This window comes from Mirounga leonina, unplaced genomic scaffold (genome assembly GCF_011800145.1).
Source record: "Mirounga leonina isolate KUSES-001 unplaced genomic scaffold, KU_Mleo_1.0 Mir_115, whole genome shotgun sequence".
Lineage (NCBI taxonomy): Eukaryota > Metazoa > Chordata > Mammalia > Carnivora > Phocidae > Mirounga > Mirounga leonina.
Window position 1 is genome coordinate 48,873,437 of NW_023270268.1, and position 23,083 is coordinate 48,896,519.

The window sequence follows — 23,083 nt, forward strand, 5'->3', positions numbered from 1 at the left end:
ACTTTATATCAAAGATTCTAAAATTGAATTATTTGCAGCCTTAAAAAACTAAACCAGGGAAGTGAGGGCATGGGAGATAGGAAGAAACATAATTTTTTGTTTCATGGACCAATGACTTATTTAATTAACTAACTTGTTGACAATCGTGAACATAAAAAATGTACAACTAAGCAGTTGGTTGTTATCAACAGTTATGAAGTCTACTAGTAACAGCAATAGGCTAATGGGGAAAATCCTCATCACTGAAATTTAGCTGACAGTGTAAAAGGAGAAATCATAATTTGCAAAGCTGAACTTGAAGACTAGTATTTAATATGAGCCATAAAAATCTTATCACTTGCCTGAAGAATGACATATCAGGATATGATTAAAGCTACAGGATCTTTACAGTTAATGTTTAGTCCTGATAGCACGTTTCACAAGAACATTTTATATAAAGAGTGGATTTTAATCAAAGTACATAGTGTGGGAGATAGTATTCACTTTAAGTTAATAAAGTACTGCACATAATTTTAATACTTTAAGCTAAAAATAATTTCTTGGCACTGTTGATAACTCAGGCAGCTACATGTGAGGTATAACTTTCATCAGAATCCTCCAAGGACAGCAGTATTTATTTTCTAATTATTTTGTCATTTGGATGTTATGGCAACTTCCCAGATTTTTTTTTAAGTTCTGAAGAGCACTTAAATTGTCCAGCATATTTTTAAAGTCTCTTCTGTAAACCTCTAATATTTATCTTTGAAATCCATGCAAGGCTCAGCCATATTCTCCCCACCTGAAAGATAAAGAAACAACATTTGCTACTATGTGAACTAGATCTTAGATTTCTTAAGGTCAGGGCTCTTCTCTTGTGTTCTTGGAGTCCCACATAGTGATCCCTTAGGGCTTTATATGCAATAGGTGTTGATGCTAAAGATTTTTTTTTTTAATTACAGAACATAATTCAGTAGATACTAGAATTTTAAAACATGAAAGATGAAATTGTTAAGTTATGAGCATTATGAGGGGAGGAGAGAGCATGAGGGAGATGAAGTAGAAGAGGACCATGGAGCCAAAGGCCAGGAAGAAGATGCTGTATTTAGTTGGAAAGCATCAAAGCCATCCTTTGGAAGGCTTTTTAGCAGGGGAGTGATAATGACCAAAGTTACACTTTAATCTGGCTGCAGGATGTATTAGATTTAGGATAGGTTACAGTAGGGTGAGACAGGAAATGGAAAGATCATGTAGGAAATCAAGTAATTCTTAAGACAAAGAATGATCATAGGAAGTGGGATGATGACAATAAGACTGATAGGAGGAAATAAACAGAAGAGATGCTCCTGGAAGGAAGGTACATGACCTGGTCTTTTCCTAAGTAGACTGTGTAAGACCTGGTAAAAAACAAATAAATAGAATACCTAAAAAATTAAAAAATGGGTATGTAAGAGAAGTAGAAAATGTTCATGTCAGGTGACTGAGACCCTTCAAATGCCACTAGTAGAAATAAAGTCAAGAGAGTGATGGCTTAGAAGAGAAAATGATGAGTTTGATGTTTGACACATGAAATTTAAAGTTTGTGAGACATCTAAGTGTAGAAAGCTAGCCAAGTTAATGCAGATGTCAGGGTAGACATAAAAAATAGGTGATTTATTTATTTAGTAGTCTCTGGGACACCCTGGTAAATTTATTTGCTCACTCATTTATCGTTGATTATTCACCTATCAACATATTTCCTAAGCACCTATTATGTTCCAGGCACCATTCTAGTTTTAGGTGCTGGAGATAAAGAGTAAAAAAAACAAATGGGCTCAACAAATAAACAAACAAATATACCTATAGACACACAAATGTCTGCTCTCAAAGGACTGATATTTGAAGCGCTGGAGCAAGTGAGGATGATAAGAACGACAACAACCAAAAATGAGGAAATAAATAGCCATAGATGCCTTGTTGAAAATAACACAGGGCAATGTGGTTGGGGGATGCCTCCGATCGAGTAGTTCTGTTTATTTAACAAGCTACTGTAGATGGATAAAATGTTAGAGATGACATTAAAAGTGATACTTGTGTTATTTTTTTTTTAAAGTAGTATTTGTGTTATTAAGTAACTGTTTCTCCCAAGTATTTGCAGTGGGGAAAAGTCCTTCTGAGTGAAGATGATAGTTTCCCCTAGCTCTAAACTCCTCATAGAGAAAAACAATCTTAGCAGAGTTTGTAAAGTGAATTGTGATTATAAATCATAGATCATGGTGCCGCTTTGGGATGAACTCTTTGTTGTCATCAATCATAAAAGACCTACATTTGTTTCGTCACAGAAGATTTTTGTATACAATTAAGTGAAACTGACAAAACTGGAAAGTAGCTCAGCAGGCAGAAAGCCCAGCCCAGGCCTGCCATCAAAGAAGAATGCCACAAATCATCTTTAACCATCTTCTTTCCTTGTAGTCTTCCCAGCTGGCATTCTGCAGCCCCCCTTCTTCAGTGCCCAGCAGTCTAACTCATTGAACTACGGGGGTATCGGCATGGTCATAGGACATGAAATCACCCATGGCTTCGATGACAATGGTAAAGTTCAGCGGACACTTTCCTTTGGCTAAGACACATCCTAATAAACCTGAATAGAGTTATTATACTTGATCAATACAAGAACACATTTAATCATCAGGGTATCATTGGCTAATAATCATACTTTTAACGTTCCCTTTAAATTGTTGCTTAGGAAGATTAGAAATGTCTAGTTGTAAGATGAGCAATGTGTGCTTTGCACTCTGACAGAATAACACAAATATTCACATTGAGAAAACACTGTGATGTTTGTCAACACCAATGATAATGTTTGGTCTTATTTTGTGATTGTTTACGTATTATCTATCTGGACTTCTAGAGGACAGGATTCATGTCTTAAAATCAGATGTAAAATCAAAAAGTAAGGTGCCTGTAAGACTTTTAAACTGCTAATGGACAGGACTTTTTTTTTTTTTTTTTTGGCACCCTTTACCTAATTCAGGACCTTGCAAATAATGGACACTTAAATGTTTATATGCTGCCTCAAATGGCAAAAAGAGATTTAGAGTTTCGATGAAATTTGAGAGGCATAGAAGTAAAGACATGAGATACATAGAGAAGTGATAGTTGAATCTATGACAAAAATTGGTTTGCAAGTGGAGAGAAGATAGGAAGAAAATAATAGGGAGAAAATAATTAAACCTTCACTAGAATATAAAGAAAAGGTGACAAAAAAAGAGTACAGTTTTGGAAAGGACTTACTACATGTTTATCAACTCAATTCAAGTATATAATAATTTTCTCAGGTGGGTACTAATACCACTTCCATTTTTTTTTTTAATAGAAAAAAGTAGAGGCACATGAAAGACTTGCTCGAAGTTACAAAGCTAGGAATTAGTGGAATCAGGATGTGAGTTCAAGTAGTTTATCTTTGTAGCCCTCTTCTCTTTCACTACATCATAAAGTAACTACTTAAAAGGATGATAAAATGAAGTGTTAAAACACGGCATCTAATAAATGCCACTATAGCTCAAAAAAGGGAAAGATCGAGGTACTTAGGTTTAGCAGGAAAGCCCCAGGAGGAAGGATGACTCTTTCTTTGTGCTTGAAGTAGAGGGAAACTCTGAGTCCTCAGTGTCTCATGAGGGCTTTGAGATACAAAATGAACACAGAATAAAAATAGTGTTTTTCAATCTCAAAATATCAAACTAAACAGACTTGATCCATATGAAAACCATCCAAGAGAAACAAGGCATGATTTCAGGAGTGGCTTAGCTGGTGGCCTTGGCTGAGATATCAGGAACCACGTGGGTACAAAGCCTGGATCAATATACTAAGGCCCATCAGCAAAGCAGGCCCTCACAGTCCATGTTTCATCAACACGGGATGAGAAAGGGGAGCAATTCCTCTCATTACCTGTCCAATTGAGTGTTCTCTCACACAGTGGTATTTCAGTCTTTGCTTTTTGAATTAAAGATATCTTATTGTAATTTTTGATGTAATGAGTTCCCCTTTTATTTAAATCATTATATTACAGGCAGAAATTTCAACAAGGATGGAGACCTTGTTGACTGGTGGACTCAACAGTCGGCAAATAACTTTAAAGACCAATCCCAATGCATGGTGTACCAGTATGGAAACTTCTCCTGGGACCTAGCAGGTGGACAGCATGTATGTTCACATTCTCTTGAAAAGTTTTAGATATATTCAATCTTTGTTGTTGTTGTTTTTATTGTTGCCTTTATTTTATTTGAGTAAGATGACACACAATGTTACCTTAGTTTCAGGTGTACAACTTAATGATTTGACAAGTTTATACACTGTGCTATGTTCACAAGTATAGTTACTATCTGTCCCATTACAGCCATTACAGTATCATTGACTGTATTCCTTATGCTCTGCTTTTATTCCTGTGACTTACACGTTCCATCACTGGAGGCCTGTATCTCCCCCTCCTCTTCACCCATTTTGCCCAAACCCCCACCCTCTCCCCTCTGGCACCCATCGGTTTGTTCTCTGTATTTATAGTTTTGATTCTGCTTTTTGTTTGTTTATTCACTTTTTTTTAGATTCCATTTATGAGTGGAGCCATATGGTATTTGTCTTTCTCAGTCTGACTTATTTCACTTAGCATAATACCCTCTAGGTCCATCCATGTTATCTCATTCTTTATTTATGACTGTATAATATTCCATTGTGTATATGTGTTGCCATGTTTCACTTCTTCCTTATCCATTCGTCTACCCATAGACACTTAGTTTGCTTACATGACTTGGCTAATGTAATGCTGCAGTAAGTAAATATATCTTTTCAAGTTAGTGTTTTCATTTCCCCTGGGTAAATACCCAGTAGTGAAATTACTGGATCATATGGTATTTCTATTTTTAACTTTTTGAAGAATAGATATATCCAATCTTAAGTGCATTATCGATGCCTTCTTAACAATCCAAATACAGGTAAGGATCTTTAAGCATCTTTTGTTTTTTAACAGCTCAATGGAATTAATACACTGGGCGAAAATATTGCTGATAATGGAGGTATTGGCCAAGCATACAGAGTGAGTAATAATATTTTTTCCCATCGTAGTGATTGGAGTGTATATTTATCATATTTAATTATTCATTTAAAGCCTTTTGCAAAAAGCACATATAATGTAGGCAGCGAACAATGAATAGAAAGTAAAAAATACATGGGGGAAAAGGGGATGGTAAGTATGCTAACCAGAAAGGGCAGTATGGTTATGATTGAGCTGAACAGTCTAGGTTTCTGAGAGGCTGAGAAGAGGAAACCTGGAATGTTATATCAGCAAAAATGAGGAGACATGCAAGTTTCACAGAGGAAACAACATTTTTCTAAGAAATAAGTTCTGAAATAAATGTTTTAGGAAAGGTGCGTCATCAAAAGGATTATTTTAGTCATTGATCAATGTACTAAATAAGACCCTCAGTTTCACAGCAGGTGAAGCAATATTTGGGAACTATAATCAGCATAAACCACAGTCCAGTTACAATGCCCCAGTGAGAGACTGAAGTGATATAGCTCCAACACATGGCCTTGTAGTCATCCAAACTATTATACCCAGAGGAGTATATTGATGAAACATCCCTTAGAATCTCATTTAGCCTTCCATTCATTCTTGCTTTCAACAAATACTTGTTGAGGACTTTACTCTGTGTTTGGCACTATTCTCAGTGTTGGAGACACACCTGTGAATCCTCCATAAAATGTGTCATTATTTGATGATTAGAGCAGGGATTAAAGGATGGTCTATTTGATGCCATGTGCACAAAAAAAAGTAGAGATTTTTCACAAAAGAGTAGAAGAATAATGGTCTTAGAAGCAACAAAAAGGAGTGAGGGTAGTTTTGAGTGTTTCCTCCAACCCTGAGGTAGCTGACATTTGGGACAATGAGCAGCAACTGCTTGAGAAGGTACAGGGGACAAAGTGCCCCAGGAAAAACCAGACTTCTCTAAGACAAAGATGTATGTAATATTCTATGCAATGGATGAGGATGTAAGATTATTTGTCCACCATAGAAATATATGCGTTAGAGGGGAGGGGGAGGGCCTCAGTGATTGGGCCAGGAAAGGGGAAGCTTCAGAACAGTGTAGGAGAGATGACTGGGAGAGGGCCTGTGTCTTGGCAGTGACCATGGATGATCCAAGTGTGTGGTTTGGGAGATTAAGCTGCCTGCAAAGTTTACAAAAGAATGAGTCCCAGCAGAATCCTGGAGGATGGTAGATTGATGCTCCTTTGAATGCTTGGTAATATTTTGACTAGATGCCAGGCAATGTGCATTTTACCTTGAGGGTGCTAGATATTTTTTTTTCCTACAAATATTTTGAGCTTTATACTTGGACATGATTAAATTCCTCAGAAATGGTTTGATCCTTTTGGACCTTGCTTTTACAACTTTTTAGATGGGACTAGGGTAGTGCTCAGTCTAGGGACAATTATTCTCCCCTGCTGAGGCAAGACCTTACTGTGTGAATCTTGAAAGGCCCATCTGATTTCTAGAGATCCTCTCCTATATAGCTTTCTCCTCTTTAGGACCCTGTCATTGGTGTCTTTGAACTCTCAGGTCCTTCTCCTCAACTAAGGCAGTCCCTTGGGCTCCAGTTGAGTTTCTCTTCTCTACATTGTCACCTGGAAATGCTTAAGACAGTAAGCTGGGGCAATTATAGGGCTTACCTTATTTGTTTACCGTATCAGAGAGATCACTCTCTTTTTTGCCAGATGTCCAGTGTTATGCACACCATTGTTTCATATATTTTGTCCATCATTTGTTTGTTTCAGCAGGAAGGTAAATCCAGTCCCTCTGACTCCATCTTGCCTGGAAGTGGAAGGCGTTGGCACCATTAATACTCCCACAGTTATTTCTAATATTCAGACAGATTAAAAATCATTGCTGTAAAAATGCAACCAAAATCTGGGTTGATGGTACTTCCATGAAGACCTTCACCTAAAACAAGTACAGACTTATTATAATGAAGCAGATTATAATTTGTGATACATGGAATCATAGCATCTAATACTCTGTCCTGTTGCTAGATAGTGAGCTCCCTAGGAGGGAGCAGTCTTCCCCATGTTCCTAGCATCTTTACATAATAGAGACTCAATAAATCTGTGTTAATGGCAAGGAGGAGGAAATGAAATATATTTTCTGCTTATCTAATTGATCACTTTCCTTTGTATTAAGCTGGAAGTAACACATCTCAGAAAGTTTGTTGTAAATTCCTTAAATATGTTTAGTAGAGGAAAACTACATTTTTCAATGGTATTCATAGAATTTTAAGAATTAAGGACATTTTCTGACATTCTAGTAACCTAAATTCCTTCTTCCTAATGTAACTGAGGTTCAGTCTATTTTGCCCTGTCTTCTGGGTACCACAATAATTGCTCATCTTTATTCTTAGAATCGTAGGGTACTAATTTTTAAGAGATCTTAAGGAATCCCTTGACTTTTGGCATGAATCATTCAAAGTCTGGTGTAAATCTTTTTTGCTAAGAGTGGTAACTGAGCTAAATATGGCAATTACAGACTGACTCCCTTGGCAATCCATTCTTCCAACTGGCAAGACTCATCCATTTATCTATAGAACAACATTTAGATAAGTTTTTTATCATTTATATAAGCCATCCATTCATTCAACTGACGTTTATTGACCAATGACATTTTCAGAACATTTGTAAATGAATTCTGGTTTTCTTTCTAATCCATGAAATAGTTGTAGGTTGCCATATGTAAATAGATTATTATGGTGATCCCAATATAAAAGGTTAATTACTGGATTACATGGTCTTTTGCACAGATTTATACATAAATTTAGAAAATTATAAACATCATGTTTCTATCTCATTAACTGCCTAGGCCTATCAAAATTATGTTAAAAAGAATGGTGAAGAAAAATTACTTCCTGGACTTGACCTAAATCACAAACAACTATTCTTCTTGAACTTTGCCCAGGTATTGTATTTTTCTTGATTGATAGATATGAAAATCATTTTGAGTTATAATTTCATAGTTAATGAGATATTGCATGCTGAGTTTTCTTGTTTTAATCAGTTGTGGCAGAGCATTTGACTTGACTGACTTTCACTGTTTGTAACAGACTATTAGCTCGTATTAATGGTAATTATGTTCCTGGTTGCCTATCACTGAACATTATTTGAAGAGTAAATGGTTGAGAAATGCAGAATTCCAATTTAAATTTTGCAATAGAAAGTGGACCTGCCCATACAAATAATCTTTGATTGAACCTAAGCACACTACTTTCCTTTATCTTCCTATCCCTAGGTGTGGTGTGGCACCTACAGGCCAGAGTATGCTGTCAACTCCATTAAAACAGATGTTCACAGTCCAGGGAATTTCAGGTGCGTGGGTTTGAACAGCAGTCAAGGTGCTCCAATATTGACTCCATTACTTCCACATTTGGAAATTGGCCTTTTCTAACTCTGACTATAAAATTTGGAAATCCACTGTTTTGTTTTGTTTTTTCTTTTGAGGGTCATGGATAGAATCAACAGAACACAACAGGATAAATGTCATGTTTACATAAGCATAGCCTTGACTGCTCTTATCCTCAGAATTTATGTGACCTGTGCTTAGTGCTTGATGGATTCCAACAAAGATGTTGCCTGAGAATCATGTCCCTATTTAAAGCTAGCACAAAGACATTTTTAAGAGGCTATGAAAAGTTTAGGCCTAGCACCAATGAGTCGCCATTCCAAAGAAAGATTTCCATTCAACATAAAGAGAAACGTGGTTTAATTAGAGGTTGTCCAACATAAAATAGTTATCCCCAGAACTCCAGGAGAGAGTACCTTGAAGCAGAGGTCAGAGGACAACCCATCAAGGGTGCTGGAGAGAAATGCTCTGTAGAGTGGAAGGTTGAGTTAGAAGAAATCTAAAGTCCTTCTGAGATCAGAAAATCTAAGAGAGCAATGTATTGAAAAAGAATCACTCTAACCAGCGTTTCAATGTTAAATCCTGGATCCTCATGTATCCAGTTTAGGACTAAATTATTAATGCTCCCCCTTCCCACATACTATAACACTTCATCACTGATTTACTGATCAACAACACTTCTCAGGCAGGAACTCTGAAAAACAAACTTAAAATTTCATAGAGTGGTTGGAAAACAGCTTGAGAACAAAAGAGAATTAATGGGCTGAGTTTTAAAAGCCCTTCCTAAAATAGATATAAACATACTGCCTGGATCATTCACTCCTGGGGAAAAACCACATTCAATTATGAAACAATGAAATAGCATATTTACAAATTAAAGAGTTTACTCAGCTTGTTCTAGTATCATCATCGTAATCACCATCATTTGGTATTGGCCTTAACTGTTCTTTCAAAATTCATTTGCTCAACAACTGTTTATTGTATACCCATTAAGTGTGTAATCCAAGGTAAATTCAGTCTTGCTAGAATAATCAAATTAACTTCTTTTTAGATAATGAGCAGCAAAAGTCACTGGATCAATTCCCATTGTAGTTTACCCAAGTAACTTTTTGTTTTCATTTTTAGAAGTTGTCTTTTTCCTTACTGAAGTCTTCAGAAGTGAAAATACAGGAATTTAATTCTGAAGACAACAGAGGGCAATTATTATAAGCTCACATAAACCATGATAACAATCTAATTGGTCAAAGCTCTTCCTTCCATATCCCCATGAACTAAAGCATATGTGCATAAAAACCTAATGAATTTAAGTAATATTATTGTAGTACCTGGTACATCTGGCATACCCTCAGAGAATGGGGCTTGCAAATTGAAAGATTTTGATAGCTAAAATTTGTCGCTTGAGTATTAACATTTTCATCTTAACCACTGGATTAAAATTTCTCTGTTTAAAATACATTTTCTACCTTATTGCCTTATAAACACAGTATCCTGAACAAAACCTAACTTTTTTTTTTTTTAAATGACACAGACTATTGTTATGACTATTAGTTGGCATTTTAGTGTGGTTTTTTTTTTTTTTTTTTAAGATTTTATTTATTTATTTGACAGAGGGAGAGACAGCGAGAGCAGGAACACAAGCAGGGGGAGTGGGAGAGGGAGAAGCAGGCTTCCCGCCGAGCAGGGAGCCCGATGTGGGACTCGATCCCAGGACCCTGGGATCATGACCTGAGCCGAAGGCAGACACTTAATGACTGAGCCACCCAGGCACCCATTTTAGTGCTTATTAGTTTAGTGAAATCCTCAAAAGCTAGAGTATGGGGAGCTATTTATTCCTACACTGAAGAGCCACCAATGGGAATATGGTGATGCTTTTTTGACTTTTCATTTTGGCTTTTTATTAGGGTTTTCCTGTTTGTTTCTTCCCGAGTTCTCTTGGCTGTTACTACATTGCCTGCCTTTTGCCATCCCATTCCTTCATTCTGATTAGCTCAGAAAGCAGATCCTTATACTTGGTGAAAAAAATGAATGTAAACTTTGAAGGAAGAAACACTTGAGTTCCACCCATGGCTTTGCCATTTATAAGCTGTTACTTAACCTTTGTGCTTCAGTTTCTAGATATTTTAAATTAGGATTAAATTATCCTGAGAGTTGTTAAGAGGATTAATGTTAATATAGAAGTGTCTATTACATATATGTGTTTGAAAATTAGTGCTAGGATTATTTTTAGATAAGAAAGGTGTGAACAGAATAAGAATCCCCAGGGGTAAATATATGGACTTTGCAACATTTTTATTACCTGAGAGTCAAGGGCTTTTTGTTGCTCATTTCTTATGTCTGGATAGTTCAGAATGTCAATAACTGATCACTGATTAAATGATATATAGGTAAATACATAACTGTTTTCTACCCTCAATTTTAAACTGAAAACAATTTTATTTATAAATATGTAAAATTTGCTATCTGTAAAAATACATATTATTTTTTTATAAAATACGTAAATTAGGGGCGCCTGGGTGGCTCAGTTGGTTGGGCGACTGCCTTAGGCTCAGGTCATGATCCTGGAGACCCGGGATAGAGTCCCACATCGGGCTCCCTGCTCGGCGGGGAGTCTGCTTCTCCCTCTGACCCTCCCCCCCTCATGCTCTCTCTCTCATTCTCTCTCTCTCAAATAAATAAATAAAACCTTTAAAAAAATTAAAATAAAATAAAATATGTAAATTATTCACAACTTTATTTGTAACTTTGTTCTAGTGCAAAAGATGCCTCTTTGACTATTTTTTGTTTCTAGTAAGAAAAGTATGTGTTGTTTTTTAAAAAGGGTAAATGGAATGCCAACCTTTTGTCAAGGAAGTTATTATTTTCTCTGGAGGTAAAGGGATTTCCTCGGCAAAAGGTTGAGGTTACATTTAGTTTTGGAAACAGGCTGCTTCCTGGCTGTACAAAGTAAAACATATTTTTTTAAAAGCCTTAAAAACTAATAGACATTGAATTGCTATTGAGAAATTGTGCATAGTGGTTTGTGTAGAAACATTTCTGAAATAGAGATTTTGTAACCTTATGCTTAAATACGGCAGTATTAAAACAGAAGGCAAAATATACTTGATATAAAGCTGCATCTATAAAACCATTTGTTAGGTTTGAACTGTAATTGTTTTAGTCTTCCTAACTAAAGTCTTACGTACTTTAGATAAACTTTTTTTTTCTTTTCTTTTCTTTTTTTTAAAGATTTTATATATTTTTTCACAGAGAGCGAGAGACAGTGAGAGAGGGAACCCAAGCAGGGGGAGTGGGAGAGGGAGAAGCAGGCTTCCTGCTGAGCAGGGAGCCCGATGTGGAGCTCTATCCTAGGTAGGACCCGGGGATCATGACCTGAGCTGAAGGCAGACACTTAACGACTGAGCCACCCAGGTGCCCCTATAAACTTCTAAAACTTTAGTATTTAGAGAGAAATTTTTTTATTTATTTATTCGTTTGAGAGAGAGAGAGACAGGAGGAGTGTCAGAGGCAGAGGGAGAAGCAGACTCCCAGCTGAGCAGGGAGCCTGATGTGGGGCTTGATACCAGGACCCTGGGATCATGACTTGAGCCAAAGGCAGAAGTTTAACCGACTGAGCCACCCAGGCACCCCCAAAACTTTAGTATTTAAAATAAAAACATTTCCCCTTGATGTTCTAGAAATTGAACTCACAATTTAAATGACTTCTTTTTGGAAATTCAGTTTCTGTTAGCCATCCCCATCACTTGGAATGGTTGTTATGCTAATATTTACCATATAATCTACAGATGTGTCTCTAAAGTTATTCAGATGTAATACTTCTAAACAATATATAAGGGTCTGATAAGTTTTTTAAAGCAAGTTCAAAGGCACAAAGTGATACAAATGTATACACTACCTAAATAGTAAAGGTACTCATTTAGATGCTTATGATGCTTACATGAAATTCATGTAAGTCCTTTATGTAAGCACTTTACAGAACTAACACCACTAATAAAGGAAGACGTTTTTTCCACAGCTTAATTTCTAGTACTTTTTGTAAGATATTCTTTCTAGCGTTGTATGTAGACATTTTTAGGTAATATGGCGATTTTTTTCCCTATTATTCCATGAGTTAGTATATGTATGCTAAATCCTGTTTGAAATACTAATGTTTCTTCTATTTGCCTTAAATATTAGCACTGGTTTCTGATAATTTGTAAATGTCAGTTTGGATTTTGGTGAACCTTGTAGCACTTGTTAATCTTCAAACCACATCTGGGAATCTATTCAGGCATTTATTTCTTTGTGAATTTATAGTGGAACATAAGCTGATCAATGTGACCTTCCTTTAACAAAACCATGAACAACAGTTAACGATAAAGATTGGATAGTTTATTTATAAATGAAGCTAGTTAACCTTGTAAACAAGTCATTCATTTAAAAGAATTACCAAGGGATGCCTGGGTGGCTCAGTCGGTTAAGCGTCTGCCTTTGGCTCAGGTCATGGTCCCAGGGTCTTGGCATCGAGCCCCATATAGGGCTCCCCGCTCGGCGGGAAGCCTGCTTCTCCCTCTCCCACTCCCCTTGCTTGTGTTCCCTCTCTCGCTGTCTCTCTCTCTCTCTCTGTCAATTAAATAAATAAATAAAGTCTTTTTACTAAATAAATAAATAATAAAAGAAGTAACAAAAGGTTGTCAGAAGACCAATTAATTGCAAAAATCTCATTCAGTAATTAAAAAATCCAGTTAGGCACAGGCAGGAGTAGTCTTCTTGGTCACTTGATGTTCAACTCCGTATCCCTTAGATGTTTTTAAAACAAGTGATTATTTGCCAAGGGAATAAACAACAGTATAATAAAACATTTTATATAATAAAGTCAAAATTTCAAGTAAATCACTTTAAGACATAATCAATAAAAGCCATTTATCTTCTGTTATCATAAACACAAACATTTCACAGTTTTAATATAGCATGAAATTCATATAAGTCCTTTATGTAATATTAATGAAAGATGACCCCACTCTTAAGAGAAGGGAGTCATTTGATTAATAATGTATCTACTTTCTGAAATAGATTATTTATGTCATCTATCCAAAGAATTAATGTAAACAATAAGACATTAATCAGAGTCATGGGAAGGTAAGTGAAGTCCTGGTACATGGTTGACCTAATTATTCAGAACTAAATGATCTAAGTGAAGCTTTTGGATGGAAAGAGAAGAGCTGGAATGGAAATGGAGAGCTGAGTGCGCATTAGGTTGAGTGTTGCTACATGGCTAACTGCCATTGGTGCTTTGTGAAGACTTCCCTTCTTTGAGGTGTGTGGGGTTTTTGTTGGTTTTTTTTTTTTTTTTTTTTCATTTCTCTCATGTTTTTATGACAAATGTAGAATTAAGTCATGGGTTTGGACATTTTACTGAAGTATTTGTGCCCATATGATTATATCTAAGATACAGCCCTTTAAAAAAAAAAAAAGTTTAATAAAATGAAGACAAAAAAGAGCAGCTCTTCTAGTCACAGGATCCCAGATGCTTTCCCTGTCCATCAGGGAGCTTGCTGCTCAATTTGAGGAACAATCAGGTCATCGTGATGACTGCCACTCAGCTAGCGCATAGGGCTTCCTAAAGTGGAAAGGGGATTGAATTAAATGAATCAAAGTTTCTCTCTGTCTCAGAGTTCATGAGCCTAGAAACTTAAAAGACTAAAGACCAATACAAATTCCTGATGTCTAAAATCTTTTTATTCCTTGGGGCGTCTGACCGGCTCAGTAGTGCATGGGACTCTTGATCTTGGGGTTGTGAGTTTGAGCCCCATGTTGGGCATAGAGATTACTAAAAATAAAATAAAATCTTTTTATGACCACTTTTGACCAAGTATCAGGTGAATTTGTCGCTGGACTTTCAGACATAAGAAATGACACATCATCATCATCATCATTATAGCAAATTAATTCAATCTCCAAACTCCCACCCTAAGCAGGGAGGTAAGAAACTTAATTTCAGTAGTTTTCAGTGTACTCCTTTTTAGGGTTGTACAGGAATCCAAAGACCCAGAAATTAGGGAATTAGTCTCCACCTCCAGCCTGCCATGGTCACTGCTGATATCTCTGCAGTTCAGAGGCTCCATCTGAAGTCAGGTGGCTCCATTTCCTTCTGGTGGTCATGGGCAACAGCCTCAGGAACCACTGCTCTTGATGTTCAGGCTCCCCCACATTACATGCCATCCTATCAGAGGCCTCTCAGGGCCCTGCTCACAACGGGAGGAATGTCTTTGTCATTCACACAACCCACAATTACTGGGCCCCTCCTCAGCATTGGGGAGGCCAGTCTTCTCCATCTCAAGTGGACTAATAGATATAAATTCCCCAGCTCTGGCCCCCACCCCACCTCAACACCCCCATACCAGGAAGATTCCTGTTAATCTTTAGGACTCCTCTAGGAGTACTAAGAAAAAACACACAACCAAAAAAGTTTACATTCTCCCTGAAGGATAGGGGAGTTGTGATGTTGGGGCTGGAGAGATAGTTGATGTGGTAATGGTTGACACATTAGGAAGTCAGACTTTTAGAAATTAGGTATGGATCTGTCTTTCCTGGAATGGGGATAAGGAAAAGAAATGCTTGCTTTTTCTCATAGTTGGTCCATAGTTGCAAATAAACACAAAAATGCTAAGTAGTGTTTTTCTTTATAATGACCTATTCCTCCTGTACATGTAATCACCATGACCAGCTGACAGGGTCATTTATTCAGTTAGTACGTACTGACTCCTACAGTGTACAAAGCACTGTGGTAGGCTTTGCGGGGAGGGCAACAGGGAGCAAGAGATACACAGTCTTTTGCCCTCAGATTACAGTGTAGTGGTGATGTCACGAAGTAAAGAAGGAGAACAGATCATTGTGAACCAATAGGGCTACTACAGGTGGGAGGAACTAATCTGGACCTTCTTTGAAGAAAGCCTCTGCGGAGGGGTATTTAAGTAGAGGCATGAAAGCTGAGAAGGAGTAAATCATGGAGTCACTGGGCAGTAACTTTCAAGCGAGTGGGGTCCATAGGAGCAGAAGGCCCTAAAGAGGGAAAGAAACTGGCTGGTTTGATGAATGGAAAGTCGGTCTGGGTAGTTTGAACCTGATGAGAAACAGGAAGAGAAACGTACTATGAGGAGGCTGGGAAGGTCGGCTGGAGCCCTCAGAACATTGGAGGCCATGGAGAGGAGTTGAATTTCATTCAAGCCCCTGGAAGATTTTAGGGAAGGGAATTAGGGGATTTGACTTAAACTTTAAAGGTCATTCTGCTGTGTGGAGAATGGGTCAGAGGAGGTAAGACTGCAAAGATTTATACTCAGCACACCTGCCATGTATGGAGATCTCAGTAATTAGAACACACTCTCCTGTCACTTGCCTGAGATCTTCCCACCACCCTCGTCTGTTTGCCGCCCTGCCCTTCCTCCCAGCCCAAGGTGGGTGTGGTGGCATGGTCCCAGTAGGAAGAGAAAGGAAGGAGCTGGTTTGGGGTTGGTGTGAAAGCATCACCTCTGCATCATTGTACTGACCTCTGTCTCCCTTCAAATGCTGCTTGGTGCCGCCAGTGGGTCGGTCAGTGTTGTTTTTGCCCACTGGGGTCAGAGATAAGAAGACATTGACTTTTTGCCAGCCCTTTCCAGTTACTCAGGCTGAATGCAGTTTCTGATATCTATGAAGTTCTTTTGGAAAAACGAAAATAATGATCTTCCTTATTAGATCCAATCGACAAATACCTATTTAAAGTCTATTATATGTAAGTAATTGTGTGAGCCCTTCCAAGAGGTAATGAAAAATCGTGATTTTATTTTTGACCAAGCTCTTCTTATAATAACTGCAATTCTGAATATGAACTATTCATTTATTTTACAACACACATAGGGTGTTTATAAGTTAACTCCCCGTGACAACCATAAGATGCAGGTACTATTATTATATGCATTTTACAGAAAAGGAAACTGAAGCACAGAGAGCGAAATAAATACAACTCATAGGCGGTATTCAAGTCACACAGTCTTCAAAATCTGTGCTCTGATACTTTATTACTTGTCCATTTAAAAATTCTGTTAATGAATAGAACTTTTTTTTTCCTCTCAGGCTGTAAATTCCAAATTCCGTCAATAGGCCTACATCGAGAAATTCTGTAAACCTCCTACATGGCATGGGCCTAAGTATCAAATGCTGATGTGGCTTTTGTTTGTTTCACAGGATTATTGGGACTTTGCAGAACTCCCCTGAGTTTTCAGAGGCCTTTTACTGCCGCAAGAATTCATACATGAATCCAGAAAAGAAATGCCGAGTGTGGTGATCTTCGGAGAAAGCGATGTGGCCCTTGGCTAGACTTGCCAACACCACAGAAATGGGGAACTCTGTCCACAGAAGTCATTGTAATTACTTAGGATGACAGGGCATCATATTAGAAATGAAGTTAGGTTATTCTGGAAAAGGTGTGGAGAGAGGAGGGGGGTGTCTGGTGTCTATCAAATCAATCACTTCTCACTGTGTAAATAATGCTTGATCTCTAAAGATATTACCATTCATTTCTGTTCCTCATATGATCTGCCAGTTGATGTCGTCTCTTAAAAACAATGTTAACCCCTTGATGTAGACTGGGATTGCTAATCAAAGGGAAATTAAAGAGATTGAAGCATACAGTTGACTCCAAAAGCACAGCAGTGGCATGAGGGTTAAAAACACATTGCCTAACTACTTATTTTTACTTTTATCTGTAACATTTTCACTCCTACAGAACTCTTCCAAAGAATTCTTATACATACTGGGGCCTTGGGACTTCGTGTAATTTTAAACCGATTTTGCCAATCATCAGTTTATTCATTCTGAGATCATTTTATTTTAAGCTCCTCTTGGGCTAAAATGAATGTCTGAAACTGGTTTTCATTGTACCTGCTTTCACCAATACTGAAATTCTTGAGGGCCCCTGCAATTTTCTAAGCAATTTCTTGTTCTCTCTCTCTCTCAAAACTTGATCTTTTTAAGAGATTTGTAGTAATGTATAAATAATAATTTTTATATTTAATTATTAACTACATTTATGGCTAAGTAATTATTATTATAGGTAATCATTGAATATTGACATTTCCGACAGAGATAAATAGTTACGGACCAAGATCTGTAAAGTGATGTACAGATGAAGATTTGAGACTTTTTAAGCTTATCAATCATATTGATAAAAAGCTTGAAGCACAAACTCTGGGTTAAAAATTGCCATTGGACAGTTGTCTGGAGCAGAATTTTCAAAATAAACTCTGTCCCTGAGGTGGCTATGAGAAAAGGACAAAACTGCATCTGTGTAGCTCTGCATCTCCTTCTCTTTTCAGGTTTGTCATCTGATGGAAATATTTTGATCCTAAATTGGAATTGTGAGCCCGTTACTCACTGAGCCTGCTGTGGCATCAGTCTAGCTCTGGACAGTGCATTTCTGAATATAAATGAGAGGCTTGCCCACCTCGGACAGACCTGCCTCTGAAATCCGAACTCGCCTAGAGTTCTGGGAGGGGCCTGTCTAGTCCCTGCTTGGAACTCATCTCTTGAGGCTTTGTCTTCTTCTCTTTCCCTGTCATTTTGGCTAGTTTGGTTAACTTCATTACTTGATTAGTATTTTACAAAAGAGGCGTTTTCCTTATTTTTCCTAACAAAATGAAAATGAGGGAATTTCTATTCAAAATATGAGTGTTGGTTTTCTTGCTTCTTGAAAAATGCATTTATTTACCTTTTTTTAAAAGTTATGAAAATGCAGCGTATACCCAAAAGTTTCATTAAACGTAAGTGTACAGCTCAGTGAACTTTCTCCAACTGAACACAGCCCTGTAACCAGCACCTTTAAGAAACAAAACATTACGAGTGCCTTAGAAACCCCTTCTTCCAACTACCACTTCCTTCCTCCAAGGACGACCACTGTCCTGACTCCTAATATCACACATTAGTTTTAATCGATTACCATGTATTCTTTTGTGTCTGGCTTCTTTCTCTCGTGTTACATTTTGAGATTCATCTATATTGTTGCATTCGATTGTGGATCTCTCATTGTCATTACTCAATAATATCCTATTGTGTGATTATACTACAATTCATCCATTCCATTGTTGATAGGCATGTGAGAAGAAGCTTCCAGTTTGGGGCTATTACAAATGGTGCAATTATGAGTATACATACTTGCATATTACCCATCTTTTTTAACTTGAGATTTTAATGAACTCATTTCCACAAACATTTCGTCAAGTTATTATAAATATTGAAAATATAGTTTTCAGAGGCGCCTGGGTGGCTCAGTTGGTTAAGCGACTGCCTTCGGCTCAGGTCATGATCCTGGAGTCCCTGGATCGAGTCCCACATCGGGCTCCCTGCTCGGCAGGGAGTCTGCTTCTCCCTCTGGCCTTCCTCCCTCTCATGCTCTCTGTCTCTAATTCTCTCTCTCAAATAAATAAATAAAATCTTTAAAAAAAAAAAAAAAGAAAAGAAAATATAGTTTTCAACTAGCCATGGATATCCTCCTCTTCTTCTTATATCACTACCACCATTATTATGGATAATTCAAAGTATACTTGTGGATATATTTCCTTAAATAACCTGAAAACACTTAGAAGTAAGATTCGTGGTTGGAACATTAGGAGCGCCCAGTTCTGAAGAGAACAACTACCTTTGAATCATTTAATTTCCATCCTGTCAGAGCAGCTGAAGAGCAACTAGTACAAATTACAGAAAGACACTAGATTCCCCACTCTTTAAAACATCAGACTCCCATCTTTATGGAAGGACGTGAGTGACATTTTCGGGGGGGGGGAAAAAGCCTTTCTAATGCCTGGATCTCCTGTGTCTAGAAATAGGAGATTTCCTGGGAGTGAGGGATACACCCAAGTGAGAAGACCAGTACCTCCCCCTCTCTCACACGTGAGGATATTATTTTTTTTTTAAGATTTTATTTATTTATTTGAGACAGAGAGAATGAGATACAGAGAGCATGAGAGGGAGGAGGGTCAGAGGGAGAAGCAGACTCCCTGCCGAGCAGGGAGCCTGATGCGGGACTCGATCCCGGGACTCCAGGATCATGACCTGAGCCGAAGGCAGTCGCTTAACCAACTGAGCCACCCAGGCGCCCACACATGAGGATATTATTAATTGTATATGGCATCGTTGTTGAGTTGTATGGGTCTCTCTCAACCAGTCCCAATCATTTGGAGTTGTTTCATCAGATAAGGCCTATCTGTAATCTCACGCATAAATCCGATTTCACTATGGCTGAATCCTGGTCAAAGAAAGACTTTAGAAGCTGAGACACTAAGGGTTGGGAGCTAATATAACTCAGGGATGAGGCTAGAAAGAAGTTCTCATTGGTAAGGAGTCTGCCTCCATGCTGCAAAGTCCATGTGGATTCTGGGCATGAGGTGGAAAGAATGCTATCTTGGGAGAAGAGTCTATTCTAGTCCTAGTCTGCCATTAATGACAAGGTGACCTTGGGCCTTTGATCCATTCTCTTGGGCCTTTGCTTTTCCCACCTGAAATAAAAGAAATTAGATTCTATCAGTATTCTCAACAAGAGAAGGAGAATGTGTCCAATACTTCTTTGCTTGTAATCTGTCCCCCAGTGAAGAACCACTGCATAAGGTAATTTCAGAACTCATGTAAATACCTGAGTCCAGTTAGACCACATTGTAGTTCAAAGACAAGGACTAAAGTTTGATCTCCTTAGGGTCCATGCTGCTCTTACTAGTTTTCTCTAAAGCCTTTATTATTCCTGTTGTCTCAGAGGGAATTCTCAAAGTAGAAGATAACTGTTAGTTTGGAAATGAGACTTGCCCTGTCAAAGATAGAAAATCAGAAAGTTTTATCAGTTCCAGTCTCAAAAATACAAAATAAAAACAAACATTTTTCATAGTACTGCTTTTCTGCCTATTCCAGGCTCCCCTATGTCTTGAAAAATGTTATGGCCAAATGGAGCTTTCATCCCTGCCGTCTTACACTTCCTGCTGGCCTCAAATTGGGTCTTTTAAAAATGAATGATATAAACTATTTCACCAATGTTTTCTTGGGTATGCCACCCCATTCTTCCAAAGATACCATGGTTTTCTGATCCGATTTCTTTGCAAAAGTTCAGTGAAAAGGTTGCCAAGTGTTATAGAGAGTCACGGGTATAACCAGATGACGGCTTAGGCAGAAACAAAAGTTGTCTTTGTGCACCATCCCTGGGCTGAAGGATTTGACTTGATTAATCAGGTGAAGAGAGGACCCACCTGTGACTGTTGTCAAAGTGGCACATGTATATTGCATTCTAATCTCTTCTTTAACAATGTTGCATTTCCTCTAAAACAGTGAGAAATACTACTGTTATTTTCCACTTTGTAGCCAAACTCCTGTGCTTCTATTTTGTTGTTCGACAAAGCAGATCCTCTAGGTTGTGCAAAAAAAGCCTGACAGAAAAATGAGCATAGACTCTTGCCAGAAATAATGATGGGCTCTCAGCTTGAACAGTGCGGGAAGACCGGAAGTCTAGCAATTGTGACTAAGTTTTATATTTCTGAATTTCCTTTCCACCCAGAAACTAACAATAATTTTTTCAAGTATCAGACAAAAATGGGGTCAAGTACAGTATCTGGATTATCTGTTTACCTTGGTGCAAATCTTTCAAAACACATGCTATCGATGCTCTATGTCTCCTGAAATATGGCATCAAAGATGCGATGCTAAGATGTTCGTGGCAGCTCTACCTTTAATATCAAAGCAATAGGAAGGAAAAAACGAAATAGGAGAAACTGTTTAGATTTGTTCAAAGAAAATATCAAGAGGCTGCAATGATAGATATGCGTTATGATTATGTTAAAATATTGTTGCAAAAAAAAGAGTTGGAAGAATATAGGCCAGAAATTAGTAGGGAATATCTCTGAGTGGTAGTATTATAGGTGATTCTTATTTCATTTTTTCCTCTGCATTTTAAATATTTCTATGAGGTGAAAACATTACACCTTAAAAGTCATCTAAAAATGTTACTTGGAAGAAAGTAGGAAATAAGGGAGAGAAGATGGAAGGGAGAGGAATGGGGGAAATTGAGCCCCCCCCAAAAAAACCTAATTCCTTTGAATTTAAGATGCTTTCATTTATTTAAGAAGCTATTCAGTTTCGCAGCTCAGGCAACTTAGACCCAAGGAATCCGGTGAAGGAGATTTTGGTCAGGAACCCCCTTGCCCCACAACAGGCCAGATCTGTTTCCCAAGGTGGCTTTGACACACACTGCTTGACACAGAGCAGGGGAATTTTCAGACCTTCCATTGACTGTGCTCAAAGTGGCTCACTGAGAACAAACCCTGTGCTCCAGAGGTCTTTTGTTCTTTACTCCCCCTGAAGATACTAATCTTGCCACTCTCTCCCACCAGGTCTCCCCCCACACAACACCCTAGCATTTACCAAATCCTGGCCGTGGTTAAGGTTACAGCCTATAACTAAAACAGTAGCCAGTAAATTATACAGTGATTGGCTGAAATGCTCTACCTGGGAGGCACCATGATTTACCTGGGGGTCAGATACTAAAATTTAGAGGCTGAACAGGGAGGAAACAGCAGGATACAGTGAATCCCAGGTAACTCCCTGCTTACGTGTGTTTCTTTTTTACTTTGGTCATAAATGAAGATCACACTCATGCTAGTTTAGCCAAAACTAGAGATTTTCTTGATCCACGATACCAAATGTGGGGTATGTCTGAGTGATCGGTCCTTCTTTCCATGTGCCTACCTTATTGTTGCAGACTGCCTTTCTCCAAAAGAAAGCCATGATGGTCAACCGTGCCCAGGCTCAAAGATTCTCTGCTTCCTTCACAGGGGAAGGACAGGATCTAACTACAGTCCACTTTTAATATCCTAGAGAAAACCCAATAAAAATCCTAGAGAAAAAGCCCATTTTGGAAACATGTCTACCTCAGTGGAAAGGGCATGGGGAAGTGGTGAGGTTGTACAAACTATGATCATTGATCCCCTTATCCTGTCCTCAGAGAAGGGTAGCTTTCCAAAAGAAAAGAAATCACCATTCCTAAGAGAGAAAGCAAAAGAAACAGATATCCGAAACACTGGTAACACTAGATACTTCTTAAATGCTTTGCAAGATATCTCAGTTTGGATTACATTGTACATACTAAATTTTGAATAAGTGTCAACTTTAATTTTGTGTAATCAAAATGAAGATATGCATTTTAGTTAGAAAAGCAGACTGAAAGTCAATAAAAGGGTAAAAAGGAAGAGAAATAATATTTATTGTGAGCAAGACAAATAATATAGGTTGTTTGTATAGAGTTTCCACTTAATATAACTAACCTGTGAGGTAATGTTGGTACCCCTGTTTTATAGATGGTGAATTTGAGTTTCATAAAGGTTAACTAATTTGCCCAATTTCACACAGGTAGTAAATGATAAGGCCAGAGACCAAACCAGGGTGTGTTGAAGTCCAAAATCTACATAAATTTACCATCAAAGCTCTCTGTATCACTATAAAATGCATTTCAGCCCATCAAAATAAACTCATTTGTGGCTAATAACTCCCAAAACACATCCTTTAAGAAAAACTAATGAAAAATATTGTATTCTCCGATACTTCTATGGCTTTACAGAAGCCACTGTGATTTTTAAAAGAACATTAAGTATTTTGAAGTTATACCAATAGATACTTCTAGAACATCTGCTCTTCAAGGTACTGTAT

At 37.8% G+C, this 23,083-nt stretch overlaps 1 protein-coding gene across 4 annotated transcripts in view; it reads left to right on the forward strand.

The window, feature by feature from the left end:
* MME (membrane metalloendopeptidase) overlaps nucleotides 1–17,209 on the forward strand; it is a 108,162-nt gene extending 90,953 nt beyond the window's left edge. For all 4 annotated transcript variants that reach the window (XM_034997485.1, XM_034997455.1, XM_034997464.1 and 1 more), the window contains exons 18-23: nucleotides 2,428–2,547; nucleotides 4,025–4,158; nucleotides 4,979–5,044; nucleotides 7,859–7,954; nucleotides 8,285–8,361; nucleotides 16,595–17,209. In XM_034997485.1, the coding sequence (XP_034853376.1) occupies nucleotides 2,428–2,547; nucleotides 4,025–4,158; nucleotides 4,979–5,044; nucleotides 7,859–7,954; nucleotides 8,285–8,361; nucleotides 16,595–16,694 (593 nt within the window). In that variant the 3' untranslated portion in view covers nucleotides 16,695–17,209. The remainder of the gene's footprint in view (nucleotides 1–2,427; nucleotides 2,548–4,024; nucleotides 4,159–4,978; nucleotides 5,045–7,858; nucleotides 7,955–8,284; nucleotides 8,362–16,594) is intronic.
* Nucleotides 17,210–23,083: the final 5,874 nt, after the last annotated feature.